The sequence below is a fragment of the Syngnathus leptorhynchus genome, chromosome 15 (assembly GCF_054491065.1).
Source record: "Syngnathus leptorhynchus isolate UIUO chromosome 15, UIUO_Slep, whole genome shotgun sequence".
NCBI lineage: Eukaryota > Metazoa > Chordata > Actinopteri > Syngnathiformes > Syngnathidae > Syngnathus > Syngnathus leptorhynchus.
The window spans coordinates 8,882,888-8,896,227 of NC_141209.1; the positions used below are offsets into that span (position 1 = coordinate 8,882,888).

Genomic DNA, 13,340 nt, shown 5'->3' on the forward strand with positions numbered 1-13,340 from the left:
ATTCCGAAAAGCAGTTGCTTGCGCTGGCTATCACTGAACGTCGCTGGGATATACTTTTCGAATTCATTAGGTGAAATTGGATAATTTCCAACAGAAAAATGGGTTGGCACCACCGACGGACTTGTTCAACGTACATCCAGCCACTGGTCCACGAGCGTCTCCATTTCCTTTCTGACCGATTGCGAGTCACACTCTGGCACCTTCTTCAGTTCGGTCACCAAGTATTTTCCTTTGCTAGAGAACAGGTCCAGGTCTTGTTGCTTGTTGGCCATCTCCGTTTTCACCGCTTCATGCTGAAGATGGAGGAACAAGTGTTGACGTGTCGATTGACAGTAAATGAACAGCTCGAGTTTTTTCTGACCTTGCTTAGGGATCGCTTGGTTTCCTCGTAGTCCTTCAGAACAGAGCTTATTTCAAGCAGAGGTTCGGCGCTCTCCAAAACGTTGCCGATGGTGGATTTGAGCATTTGATATTCTCTCATGAGCTCAGCAAGATGGTTGCACTGCTCCTGTCTGTTGAACACACAAGACAAAAAGACAGATATTCTATTAATTCAAAGGCCTTGACTTCTCTCAGCTCATCAGTGTGGCACTAATATTAATCGTTCATGTGTTTGTGTTGCTAAAGGAGATATTGCACCATAACATAGACACTATTTAGCTTTAGCAGTATGCTAGCAGAAGGCAGGCACTGTACCTCTCTGTAATGAGTCTTTTGGTGTCCTCCCACGTGGTCTCCAGCAGGCTGATTTCCCTCAGCGCCTCCGCGGCTAGCTCAGCGTCTCGCTGGGCCAGCTGATTTGCCTTGTCCCTCAGCCACTGCTCCTCATGCTGGTGAGATTGCAACTCGTCCTCCAGCTGGTTGAAGAAGCGTAATCTGACACAAACAAAATCAGGGAAGTCCAAACCTTTTCCAGATTTTTCACGACTACGCTCATGACTCAAAGCGCTTGGATCTCGAATTACATTTCCCATAAAAATAAATGCAAATGGGGTTAATCCGTTCCAACCGATTCCAAAAAGAATGTTACCTTTGCTGTAGAGCCTGAAGGGCGGGCTCTTTCAAGCTCTGATGGTCAGCTTTTTCTTCAATGTCCTCCACAGCCTTGAGCAGCTGCTCTTTCCGCTGTCGAAAGGAAGTCCATAGAGCGCCCAAAGCCTCGGCTTCGCTCCGCTTAGTTCCCAGCAGGTTCCTCACAGCATCCAGCTCGGCGCCGAGCCAATCGGCCAACGCGCGGCACGACTTTCGAGAGCCTCCCTCGCCGCCCACGTACAGGTGGCTTTTGCAGAGGACGCCATCCAGGTCAACGGCCAGCGTCTCGAGCCGACTCACGTCTGGCACGACGCCGGAAAGTTCCCGCTGCAGCTCCTCCACTCGGCCGCGGTCCCAGCTCCCACCGCTCTCCACGGTTTGCCGCAGACTTTGCAATGCCGCCGCCGCCGCGCCGTGCGTCAGCTGGAAGGTCTGGAGTTTTTCAAGGCACTCCAACTGCAGCCGGACGATGTGCCAAGCCTCCAGGTAGGGCTGGACGCAGCCGTCCACTCGGCTACGGAGGAGCTGCGCGTCGGCCGCGTCGCAGGAGTGACAGAGAGTCTCGACCTGATGATCCAACATTTGCTTCACACTTGCTTGCTTCTGCAAGGCCGCCTGGGTCTCCTGACAAGGAAAATGACAGAAAAATTGTACCATTTACAATAATGAATCAAAGCGATAAAACAAGATTGATTTTTTTAATTTGACCCATTTCTTTCCATTTCTAAGTGGGGAATCAACAAAAGGACTACATTTGATTGGATGTAATGGGGGTGGGAAATCATGACATGCGTTTGCTGTGTCTCTCTCATGACTTACATTGACTCGCGTGTTGGCCGAGGGCAGGTCGCTGATGCTGACTTGGGAAGACGTGTGAAGACTCGAAAGCATGGTCTCACTCCACTGGGAGAATTTCTGAAGGTCTCGTTCAAACTGTTCCACGAGGGCCAGGTGCTTCTGGAGCTCTTGGATTCTGAAGGACAAAAAGAGGGCAGCAGAACTTCCTTAGTTGCGATTCTTAGATCCCTCTTAACTCTGTACTCCCCCCCGCCCCCCAACAGTAAAAAAAAAAAAGAACACTGAGTGTCTATATATGTACCTTTGAGGAAGAGCTTGATTTTGGGCGTGGAGTCTCGTCTGCAGTGCGTCAAGCTCTTCCCTCAGCTGGCTCACTTTTTCATCCGGTGCAGCACTATAAAGTGATGTCCCGAGAGAAACCAGCTCGGCATGGGAGGGCCCCAGCGTCTGGACTTCCGAGTACAAGGCCTGAAAAGCAATTCTTATTGTTTTCAGACATTTGCTTGCGGACTTGTCTTTTATTTTTTGTTCAGGTTAGGCAGAAAAGTGTGTCGTGTACCTGCATGTCGTCCAGCTCACTGCAGAGTTTGGCCTTGTCGGCCGACAGGCACTGAGTTTGGGGTTTGATGACACATTCGCTCCTCTCCACACAGGAAATTAAGTTGCAACGTTGTTTCTCAAACCTGCAGCCCATCAATCCAAAAAAGTATTATTTGGCTTTTTTTGTTGTTACTTCGCTCAAGCGGTGACCTACATGAGGCTCACTCCCACAATTTGAACTCAAACCAAAAAATTCAATAAAAAAATCACTCCATCAACTCCTAAGGTTGTTTCTTTCTCACCTTTGCCAAACAGAGAGCAGCGTCTCCAGAGTGCTCTGCTTGATCTTGGCTACCTGGGTGTTGTGTTCAAAGCTGGTATTTAACGCCTTCAAGGTCGCCTCTGCTTTCTTTCTGTCGCTGAGTCGCCGGGCGGCGGCTGACAGGGAGAGCAAGGCTCCCTTCAGCCTCTCCAGTTGCTGACAGATGTCCTGCGAGACAGACACACGAGAAGCCTGTCCTTTTTATCAAAGAACAAGAGTGAGGAGGTCCTGGCAATAAACTAGCACTGAATTAGGTCAACAAAATGTCTTTCGGGTCAACCAGGAAGCAGATTATATGTTGAGCGAATTCAAACACAAGTCGAGTTTTCCTAATTGAGGCCGCCTCCGTTGTTTAAATTGCCCATCCCTCATATGTAGATTGGGAAGTTTCACTGTTAATCACAACAGGTAAGAATCAAGCACCATGTGGTTTTGAAGGGCTCTGTAGGTATCTGATGAGGAACTACACGTGTTGATCGGATCTTCCAGCTTTGACTGTAGCTCAGAGAGTGATGCTAGAGCCTAAAAAACAAAACAAAACAACTCTTGAATAAAAAAGAACAAATCTTCTATAAATCTAATATGTATTTTTTTTCCTTTCAATGCACCTCTTGGAGGCTCTGCGAGAACTTCTGCTGCTGTGAGATGTTTTCCTGCAGCTGCCCATCAAGCTGTCGCACGCTCTCCCTCAGCTCGTCCCAGTAGCGTCCAATTTGGGTCAAGCGGGCCTTGATGCGGGCCGCCTCGCCTGATGAAACAAACTGCGCCACGTCCTGGGAGTCCGCCTCCAATCCGGGCAGCACCCGAGCATGCTCCCGGAGCTCCGTCTCCATGGCCTGAACACACGGTCACATGTTCCCAGGCATATATTCTTTGTGGAGAATGGAGTCTAATTCTGAAGCTTACCTTCACTGTCTCCATCTGTTGCTCGAGTGCCAAATTGGAAGCCTTCAAGGTGTCCAGCTGCTTCTCCTTGTCAGATATCCACGAGGAAAAGGCTTCAAACTCAGTTGCAAAGCGATCCCACTTGATCTTCATCGCCTCTGCCGTTTTCATGCTAGCGCACAAAAGCAGACATGTCACAACAGCTTCAAATTTTTTTTTCCATCAACCTTGAAATAAGAAGCATACTCCTTCTTGAGCCTGGCTTCCACTTTGTCCACTTGATCGCTGAGGGAGCGAGCCTGCTGGAGGAGCAGAGTCTTGTTCTTTGGGCCCAGCTGGATTTCCGTGGCTCTCTTGAGAAAAGTGTTCATGTGCAAAGCTTCAGCTTCACATTGCTTCAGAAGCACCTGTTTGACACAAATGGAAAATATTCTGCATTTAAAACTCACATCGATTCAAACTCTGCACTGTTTGTGAAGGAGTTAAGTCTGACTCACTTTGGCCTGGTCCAGTTCTACTGCCAGGCTCTCCGGACTACTAAAGTTCAGGTCTCGCTCGGTCATGGATCGGGCCTTGCTCACAAAGTGGCGCACCGCCTCCTGCTGGCTGTCAAACTCTTGCCAGGCCGCCAGCGTGACCTGCAGACGACAAAACATCGGCGTGTGTGAAAAGCAACAAAATGCCAAAAACGTCTTTGAAAACTGGCGGCCCACCTCCAGGCTTTGCTCCTGCGAATCCATGTTTTGTTCCATCTTGCTCAGCGTGTTCTCCAGACTGTGCAGGTCCTGCTGCAGAGTCTCTCCTGGGCCCTCCTCGGCCTGCAGCTGCTGCCCCCGACTGATCAGCCCCTGGACATCCTTCCTCTTCAGTTTCAGCCGTTTCAGAAGTTGCTGGCAAAGACACAATTTAGAGGCACTGGCGTTTCCAGCGTGAATGCTTTTTATTCTCGAGTCGTCCAAACCTGGTGCACAAGCAGGAGTTGCTGGGCTTCTCTCACAGTGGGACAATCGAGGATTCTGGAGACGTCTGCCTGAGCTTCTTTCTGCGCTCTGAGAAGCTCGTCCAAAGTGGTCTGCACTTCCTCCCGAAATTGAACGCAGTCGCCCACAGCCAAGACCATCTTCTCTGCCTGGAACACACCCAAAGCATAAGATAGGGATGAGTGGATGACACCACATCCATCTACAGTTGCTTTTACCCACCTCAATGAGAGACAAGAGGAGAGCCTTAAAATCAGCCGAGAGTTTGCTGAGGGCAGTTCCTTGCCTCTGGGCGTCGCTGTCGGCGCAAATCTCAATCAGAACGGCCATGCGGGCTTTCAGCCAGGAAAGGTTGCCTTCCTGTAGCTCTGCGTCGTTCCTCAGCTCCTGCAGCAAGATCAAAGTAAGAACTCAGATGGCAAAAGATCATCCGCAACGAGGCTCGACTTTGAGGTTGCCGCGACGCCGAGCGTTACCGTGATGTTAGCCTTGACCTGACTGTATTTCCTCGGGTCGCCTGCCCGGTTTCTCAGGAGTCGCAGTTGGCTTTCTTTAGCTATCAACCAGCAAGAAAGCTCGGCGTATCTGTTTCGACGCACAAACGGCAATGTGACAATTTAAGATGTCAAAATGAATCCATTCTTTTACAACTAATTAAGTTTCCCTGAGTTCACCCTGAAGGCCAATCATATCTTAAAGTGTACCTTTGGTCATTCGCCATATTAACATTTTTCTATTCTATGAATATGGCTTAATCAAATCTCTGAAGTTTATTTTAAAAAAAGCAACTCATGTAGGAAATAAATGGCTTTTAGTGTGACATGGAAATATGGGAGCATCCATGTTGCTTAGTTTGTGGCCCGGATCAGGCAGCTGCGTGACGTCAGCAAGTTGTTAGCCTCTTGGCTGGCTCCAATCTCGTCCCCGGCGTTGGTGCAGTGCCCATAAACAGAGGAAAACTGATGCGAAAAGGCAGCAGCGTCATGAAAAGAGATCCCAGAGACAAAACATTGCCGTTCTGAGACAGGTATGTATCTGTGATAACCAGTTTTTGTCCCGATTTTGATAAATTACTGCGCGATTATTGTGGTTTGTTTACAGTGATTTCCCGTCATGGCGGGCAAGCGCATTTTGCCAGGGAAGTCAGTTTCCTGTTAAGTGATTTTAGTAACGGCTATGATCAATTGGTCTTTTAAGTAAATGTTTGGAAGCTGATTTGTATAATACAGGGATGAGAATGGCAAATGTGAAAAAGCAAGGAAAAGTAGCGGGGGGGAATACCCGCGACAGTCGCCAAGGCTAACGTTGCCCGGCCAGCTAGCCGTCATCCCGTGATCGAATCCTTTGCCCTTTATGTAAACAACCGCCGCACGGCACGGGTGACGTCACTTGCAGTTCAAATGACAGTAATCCCTTGCTACATCGCGGTTCGTTTATTGCGGTTTCACTACATCACGGATTTTAGAATTTTGAAAATTTGTGAAAAAAATCACATATAAGTCGCTCCTGAGTATAAGTCGCCCCCCCACCCAAACTATGACAAAAACGGCGACTTATAGTCCGAAAATTACGGTATATAGGCCTGATTGGGGCGCTACAAAACTGAATCAACCCTGTGATGTCATATCCAGGGCGCCATTTTTCTTTCCCAGGCAGCAAAAGTGCCGGTCAAACGGCAATGTTTCAGGCTATATATCTCTTGTCCCTAAGAGGTGTTGAAATAATTCTTTTTTGATTTTGTACATTTACTTTATACAAAATCAGTCCCTGTGTTATACATGTTGACCAAAGGTACCCTTGGAACATTTTATGGCCTGCCTCCCCTATTTTGTTAAACTGCCATTTTAGATGATTCTACCTGGCATTGTAGTCCTTCCATTTGTCCGGGTGCTGCATGAGCTTTTGATGGGTGTTTTCAATCTCTTCGCTGATCTCGGCGTAGTCCTTCTTGGACTTCTCAAGAGTTTGGTGGGCCGCATCGCCCTCGGGGAGCTTCTGACAGAGTTCCTCCATCAGTTGCAGTCTCTTTACACAAAGGGCCTGAGGACCCTTTTCTCTGAAGAAAGCCTGACGGGGGACAGTGGACATCATCGCCTTAGTGAGACACTTTTCACCGGGGGGTGTCACTCAATGGCTCACCCGGTGCTCCTTGACGAGCCTCTCGCTGCCCGTGCTGGCCAGGTGTCGGTTCTCCCGGGTCACCTCGGCCTGGCATTCCTGCAGCAGCAACACCAGCTTGCTCCGCTCTGCCTCCACTTTGAGGCGGAGGAGGTGGAAAGGAGCGTCGGTCTGGACGTCCTGGGACAACGAAGACGGCAAACCGTGAGCAGTCAGAAGAGAACGAGCTCCAGCGAGTTGGATTCCGTGAGCCCACCTTCCAGTGTTTGTGTAGTGCCCGCACAGTTTCCTGCAGCGACTGTTGCTCCTGGTCGGGCAAAATGTCGGTCAGCTCATCGCAGGCCAAAAGGAACGTGTTTAAGATGCGCTGGTCCAGCTGCCCGAAGAACTCCTGGCAAAGGCAGCGTGAGTCTGTTATTAGAAGGCAGGGTAGCAACCAACAAAAAGCGCCATCCCGCTTCCTTACCGTGTGCTTTTTGAGAAGCTCCTCCGGGTTGCCGCTTTCCGTCAGACAGCTTTCCGCCAGACAGCTTTCCGCCATTTTCAGGATTTTCTCCAGCTCCAGTCGCGACTCGTCAAACCTCCTCATCAGGCTGCTGTTGGCCTCCCCGCGCTTCCTCCACTCACTCGCTTCCCTAAACATGGCCTAAATTGCGACGGATGGAGAAAGGTTTGCTCCTCGGCTCCTTGTCGGATAACACAACATTGCGCATCCGAGTGGATTGAAAAGTTTCCAGAAGGTCAATTTTAGTCATGCCTTTTGAAAAGCAGAGGAGCTGTTTACCTGCGAGGAGGCTTGGAGGTCCGCCACTCTTGTCTGCAGGAGGCTCAAGTCCATGTGCTGCAATGTTTGACTGGTGTCCATTAGCTTCAGGATGCTCTGGTGGTTCCTCTCAATCACCATCAGACACTTCTTGCAGCTCTGCGTGGCGGCCGCCAGCTCCTGCAACAAACGAGGCGTCAGCCTAACGTGTCTCAAGTTAGACCGAAGGCCTCTGAAGCATCACCTGGATCTTCTGGTTGAAGTCCGCGGGCCCCTCCGAGTCGCTGCCGCTCGTCACGTGGCCCGCCTTCTCCAGGGCCTGGTAGAAGCCCGTGATGTTCTTCTCCATTTCTTCCAGAGGAGCCAAGAGAGACTGAGACTCCTTCAGCAGTGGCAGACATCGCTCCCTCACCTGAAGAAGTGATTGAGATGGTGACTTTGTTTCTCGTCATTCCAAGGTCAGAAATTTGCATTCAGCACGCCTGAAGAGAATTGGAGCGGCGTGGCCGCACCTTGGCGAGCTGCTCTTTGATGGAGGTCATCACAGCTGTCATCTGAGCCAGCTCCTCCTGCGCCGTGTCTTTGGTCAGCAGCTGAGCGGTGCGACCAGCCGCCTTGCACGCCGCCTCCATGGCTGGCACTTTGTGCTTGATTTCCTTCGGGGGAGGGGAGGGAGGGTGATGCCTTCACTCTTGACGTCAACAAACCTTGCATGCGCTGCCTTTACCTCCACGTCCTGAGCGAATGCACGGACGTTGAGGAAGGACACTTGCACGGCGGCGTTCATCTTCTCGTCGGTGGCGTCCATAAACATTTTCAATGTGTTGATGCCGTCCTGATAGTCGTGCCTCAACCTGTCCACCTCGTCTGCTCTCGCGTACTGACAACAAAAAGCCAACGGTGATTCCAATCCCCCCCACCTCTACTTTGACGCATAAAAAAAAAGAGACTTCGTTTACGTATTTGACTTTAACGAAGAGCTCCCGCCATCGGCCGTTGAGAAGGAGGAGCTGCTGCTTGAGGTCTCGTGACACGCTGTCGTCGCAGGTCTCGATGAGGAAGTTGCCGGCATCGTTCATGTCCATGTGCTGCTGGACCCAGTGGGACAGGTTGCGGAAAAAGTCCTGCATCAAGACAGACCACTGAGCTTGGATCGGAACTATTCACCATCTTTTGGCAACGTAGTGCCAAGAAAATATGTTGAAGTCAAATGTGGAGTGTCCTTTAGACAAAAGTAGTGCTTTGCCAACACATGGCATCTTCACTAAAGTAGTGCTTTGCCGCCATCTTGTGGTTGTTGTAAACTTTTTGGGGGTAATTATAACTGATGCCCTGTCAGCCCCTACATTTTCTTATCCTTCTTGACTTTTTACGTGCGTACCCGCTTGGAGGCCTCGGACTGGTTGAGCGCGTGCTCGGCGTCCTCCAGCCAGGCCTGCAGAGCCGCCACGGTGGCGCTGTACTTGTCCCAGTTGGAGATGACCTCCTCCAACATGCTGCGAACGCTGCGCACCTCCAGCGCCAGGTTCTTCCACTGAGCCGCGGCGTCGCCAAGGAATTTGCTCACGCCCTCCGCTTCGTCAACTACCGGCGCCGGTAAAGCATGCGGAACATGTTATTGCCCGTTCATCCGTTGTGCCAAAATTCGATTGGCTTTTCTTCTTAGTTCGTATCATTGAGTAGGAACAGAAACTGAATTGTGTGTGGTGTTATTTAAGAAAGAAGGTTGAAAAGTGCGGCGCAAGTTAAAAGATGCCATTCCATTTTTTTGGGACTTACCTTTGGAATAGGTCTTAGACCCTAAAAGATGAAATGTTGTTTACGACAAAACTGACATGAAGGCGCCGCCATAATACAAGCGGTCAGAGAGACTTACTCGAAGTGTCCGACTTGACGTAGACGTCCGCCGCTTGCTTGAGTGTCGAAAAGAGGACGTCGTATTGCTCGAAGAACCCACGGCCCTCGATGAACGTCTACCAAGAGAAGATCCCAAATGAAAGCGTTTGCGCCGCCGCGCTTCCGCAACTAACTCACAAACAAACGACAAACTCACCAGGTAACTCTGCAAAAGGAGCTCCACTGCGTCCCGCCTGCCGTATTTAACGATCCAGGATTTGAGTTTGGACTCCGCCAAGAGCAGAAAGGCCATCAGCCTATACTTCATCTCACAGAATTCCAGTTTGATCAAGTGGCCGTGTGATGACGTGGACACAAAATTAAACCTACAGATTGGAAAGCTGCTTGACTTTTTTCCCCCTTTCGAGTCACCAAATGGTGGGCGGGCGACTCACCGTTCGGCCATATCTTGGAGCTGTTCCGGCGGAAGCGGGACGCCGTTGACTGAGCCGTCTCGGTGGATCTGCTGAAAGGGTTGCCTGTGCGATTCCAGATTTTTTAACACCTCCTGAAACGGAAAGAGTTGCATTTACTCAGTGTTTCCTCGTTTTCTAAAACAACAACAGACGCGTCTCCTTCCAACAGCGACAGTGTGGAGCGAGCTGACCTTATGCTGCTCCAGTTTCCTGCGGAGAACGTTGGCCGTCTCCTCGTGAGCGTGCTGCACGGGAACGTCCTCCCTCAGGGCTAGCTCCGCTCGGTGCAGCCAGGCCCCGATCACCCCCAGAGGACCTGGCAGGGACTTGTCCAGGTGGATATGCCAGTCCAGCAGCTACGTTTTGACACCCACCAAAAAAAAATAATAATCAAGATTCTGTCACACGGGTTCATATTGCTCGTAAATATCACAAATAATAAAGCAAGGACGTCTCGAAGGGAGCCCCACCCTGATGGAGATGCGATCCCACGCCTGCTTGACCATAGCCTGGTCTACGGACAGCTTCCCGTCCTTGCGGACCGGCTGCAGCAGCGGATCCGTCTGCTTCTTCTTCATCTCGTACTGAACGCGCAAGTTCTTGAAGGCCTGCGCAAAAGGCAACCAAAGCAGTCAGGACACACGGATGGACGCAACAGCAAGCGACTTTCCTGGAGGTACCTGATACTTGTCAGTGAGGTTGCCCTCAGCCGCTTGGGCCCTCAGCACGTCTCTCTCTAGCTGGTCCAGGAACACCTTCAGGTCCCTCAGCATCTTGCGCTCCTCCCTCTGTCAGGGGTGAGATTTCGCAAGAGGTCGAACATACTTTTGGCTTGCAAATTCTGCGCCGTGAACACTTTTTTTAGAACGCACTTTGCAGAAACAAAAGCTCGGAGGCTTAAAGACCGAAGAGTTGAGGAAGGCCGACCTACCTCGAGCATTTGCTCGATGTCTTGAGGGGCAAGCTATCCGGCGGAAGGCGACCAAGCACACAAGAGAGTCGCATCAGAGAAAAAAGCAAGGCGGCAGGGACGGACGGCACGCGTCACTCAGCAAGCCCGTGGCTCGCCTGAAGCACGCGAGGTGACAGCGCAAAGGCAGGACGCAGCCCGGGCGCCGCTTTAATTTGCACGTAGGCAGATGGAGAAATCAAAGGATGGCAAACCAAGCGCTCTTGCATTCAAAGTGCGCGCGCAACCAGAAAAGCTCAGCGCCGCTCGTTTGCCACGACGTGAAATGAGAAGAAGGCAAGTAAGACGTTTGAATCTTGAGAAAGCGATTGGAACAGATTTACTGAAAACCAAAAATGAGGTCATTTGAAGTCACGGAGGTGGCTTCAAGAGCGGCTACCTCATCGTGCCGCCCGTCGTTTTCTGAGTGGCGAGGGTCGGGATAGTGCTTGAGGAACTGCGCCACGTACGTCATGATGGACTTCTCGTCTGGTTTATCCACATCCACGTCTGCCGAGCAACACAAACGAGAGCCGTCAAACGTCCAATCTCTCCTTGGGCCATCTAATTGAAGAAGACCCAACTCTCCCGACACCTTCTGGATCCAGTAGACGAGGGATGCCTAGTTCATTCTCCGCTAGCGCAAAAGCCTGCTCCAGATTCTCCTTGTGGCCTCTCGAGCGCGCCGCCTGCATGTCGACCAGGTCGGGCCGGATGGCGTGCACCAGCGACTGGAAGGCGACGCCGTCCCGCCAGCTTGTGCCAAAATCCTTCACCTCGATCCCGTGATGCCTGTGGAAAAGGGTCGGGACTCTTTCATTAGGGACCAGAGTGAAGGCGCCCAGCGCCGTTTGCAGTTTTTGTGAAAAGCTCTGCGGGTGGACCTACTTGGCGGTGGTACACTGGACCCATTTGAGCAGCGCCTTCTTGGCGTTGCCCTGAAACTTGACCACTTTTCTCTTCATGGGAGGACTTCCCGTTTCGGTACTCTCCACAGAGGAGTTGCTTGCGGACAAGGCCTGGAGGGCTGGAAGGTTGCTTGTCAACTCCTCAATCTGAGGAGGGAAAAGACCGTGTTTATCTGGAGCAAAAATTCCTGCCGTATTCTGAAAAATGAAAAGACCTGAAAGTAAAGGATGACGGTCCATATCAACCCAAGGACGATGGATGGTCGTCCATCCGCAATGTCCGTAGCGTGAATGTTTACCAGTTTGATCTGAAACAAAACCCGCGCATCTGTTATTCCCCGGAAGAAGGCATTCCATATAGCATTCACCGCAAAAAAAAAAAAAAGCTTTTCGGGTTTAGCACGCTTCCATATGAGATCTCAAGCTTCCAAGTTGTGCCAAACAAAAGAAATACAAGGCATGATAGCAACAAACGGCGGCTAACTGACACAAGCTAGCAGCTCGTATTACACAAGCCTGTCCTGTTAGGCTATGCTAACTCACTTAGCATTTTTAACCCTTGAGTCACATCACCCATCACCCCTCGCTCGCCAAGATTTTAGACCTGACACACTGCACGGACTCAAAACGTTGTTGCCTGGAACTGTGCTAGCAAAAGGTTCCTTTTCAAGAAGCCAAAGCAGATGTCAGCACAGCAAACGTGACTCGGAGAACGTATGATGCAAAAGAGACTTTTTAATTGGCCTTTGTCAATGAGTCAGCTGTTGTGAATCGCAATGTCTCAACTGCATGCGCCGCATACACCGATCAGCACGTCATGCCGCTGTGCATCAATCGAAAAGAAAGCAGACAGTTGCCGAGCGCTTTTGCCGGCGCGACTGACCGGAGATCCTTGATACCGACACTGAGAGCACACGTGATGGGAGACAGATGGAAACAAATGTAAATATCTCTCCTGGGGGCGGGGGGAAGCAGAAAAATGCTTACCTTCCTGCCCTCCAGGAATTTGAGCGCGGTGCCGATGTTGGAAACCCAGTGGATCCGCTTGAGTTGGCGGCCTTGCTCGGAGGGCTGTTGAAGTCCACACAGAACATTGTAAAACAAACAAGAACCATCTCCAAAAAGTCTCCGCCATTTTGATCAACATTCATATAAAGTAGCATAGTATAAAAGCAAAACAGGTTGGATTCTGTTTTGTACATGGAAAAAGTATCTAGATGATTACCGTTACCTGGACAGTCTTGAAAAAGGTCAAGTTGATGTCTTATTTAACTCTTAACTGATTCCGGGCCATTTCTGACGTGTATTAAAAAACAAAGTTAACTTACAAGTCTTTGACCCGACAGCACTTCCAACAGAGCCAAGAGCTTCACCCCATCTTTTATGTCCTCGAAAAGATCGTTGACTTCGAGCGGTGGTTTATGCTGCAAGACAAGACAAGAAGAAGACAGACTGCAGCGTCCACAATGCCAGATGAATGTTTTGGCGCCTCCTCCACTGCCACCGTGCCCGACCCGCCTGAATTGGACGTGCGAAAGGACATTAGCATGCCAAAGCGCGGAGAGGCCCCACCAAATGCTGCTCGAGACAAACAGGCTTGTTAGCAACAAGCGCCCAAGGCCTGAAAAGATGGTTTCGTTGCCTAGGCAATGACTTGACGCATGTGGCACCCATCCATTCATTTTCTATCATTTTTTTTCCAAACCCCCAAAATGGGGTGAATGTCGAAAAAA

General features: G+C 50.5%; 1 protein-coding gene across 9 annotated transcripts in view; it reads right to left on the minus strand.

Moving 5' to 3' along the window:
- syne1b (spectrin repeat containing, nuclear envelope 1b) overlaps positions 1-13,340 on the minus strand; it is a 52,437-nt gene that overhangs the window by 34,649 nt on the left and 4,448 nt on the right. For 2 of the 9 annotated variants that reach the window (XM_085931306.1, XM_085931312.1), the window contains 41 exons: positions 12,936-13,031; positions 12,595-12,678; positions 11,823-11,915; positions 11,588-11,754; positions 11,295-11,491; positions 11,100-11,209; positions 10,682-10,714; positions 10,431-10,538; positions 10,221-10,358; positions 9,942-10,106; positions 9,730-9,842; positions 9,492-9,660; positions 9,315-9,411; positions 9,218-9,238; positions 8,820-9,022; positions 8,398-8,562; positions 8,166-8,318; positions 7,951-8,094; positions 7,683-7,850; positions 7,460-7,618; positions 7,142-7,321; positions 6,932-7,066; positions 6,697-6,855; positions 6,416-6,624; positions 5,034-5,142; positions 4,780-4,944; positions 4,539-4,706; positions 4,291-4,467; positions 4,075-4,215; positions 3,824-3,984; positions 3,599-3,749; positions 3,301-3,528; positions 3,116-3,214; positions 2,673-2,860; positions 2,390-2,513; positions 2,132-2,298; positions 1,852-2,005; positions 1,031-1,656; positions 697-876; positions 362-512; positions 135-293 (listed from right to left, as the gene is read on the minus strand). In XM_085931306.1, coding sequence (XP_085787432.1) covers positions 135-293; positions 362-512; positions 697-876; positions 1,031-1,656; positions 1,852-2,005; positions 2,132-2,298; positions 2,390-2,513; positions 2,673-2,860; positions 3,116-3,214; positions 3,301-3,528; positions 3,599-3,749; positions 3,824-3,984; positions 4,075-4,215; positions 4,291-4,467; positions 4,539-4,706; positions 4,780-4,944; positions 5,034-5,142; positions 6,416-6,624; positions 6,697-6,855; positions 6,932-7,066; positions 7,142-7,321; positions 7,460-7,618; positions 7,683-7,850; positions 7,951-8,094; positions 8,166-8,318; positions 8,398-8,562; positions 8,820-9,022; positions 9,218-9,238; positions 9,315-9,411; positions 9,492-9,660; positions 9,730-9,842; positions 9,942-10,106; positions 10,221-10,358; positions 10,431-10,538; positions 10,682-10,714; positions 11,100-11,209; positions 11,295-11,491; positions 11,588-11,754; positions 11,823-11,915; positions 12,595-12,678; positions 12,936-13,031 — 6,414 coding nt within the window. Of the gene's footprint in view, positions 1-134; positions 294-361; positions 513-696; positions 877-1,030; positions 1,657-1,851; positions 2,006-2,131; positions 2,299-2,389; positions 2,514-2,672; positions 2,861-3,115; positions 3,215-3,300; positions 3,529-3,598; positions 3,750-3,823; positions 3,985-4,074; positions 4,216-4,290; positions 4,468-4,538; positions 4,707-4,779; positions 4,945-5,033; positions 5,143-6,415; positions 6,625-6,696; positions 6,856-6,931; positions 7,067-7,141; positions 7,362-7,459; positions 7,626-7,682; positions 7,851-7,950; positions 8,095-8,165; positions 8,319-8,397; positions 8,563-8,819; positions 9,023-9,217; positions 9,239-9,314; positions 9,412-9,491; positions 9,661-9,729; positions 9,843-9,941; positions 10,107-10,220; positions 10,359-10,430; positions 10,539-10,681; positions 10,715-11,099; positions 11,210-11,294; positions 11,492-11,587; positions 11,755-11,822; positions 11,916-12,594; positions 12,679-12,935; positions 13,032-13,340 lie in introns of those variants that run through there. The other 7 variants (XM_085931305.1, XM_085931304.1, XM_085931308.1 and 4 more) reach the window with 5 other exon arrangements.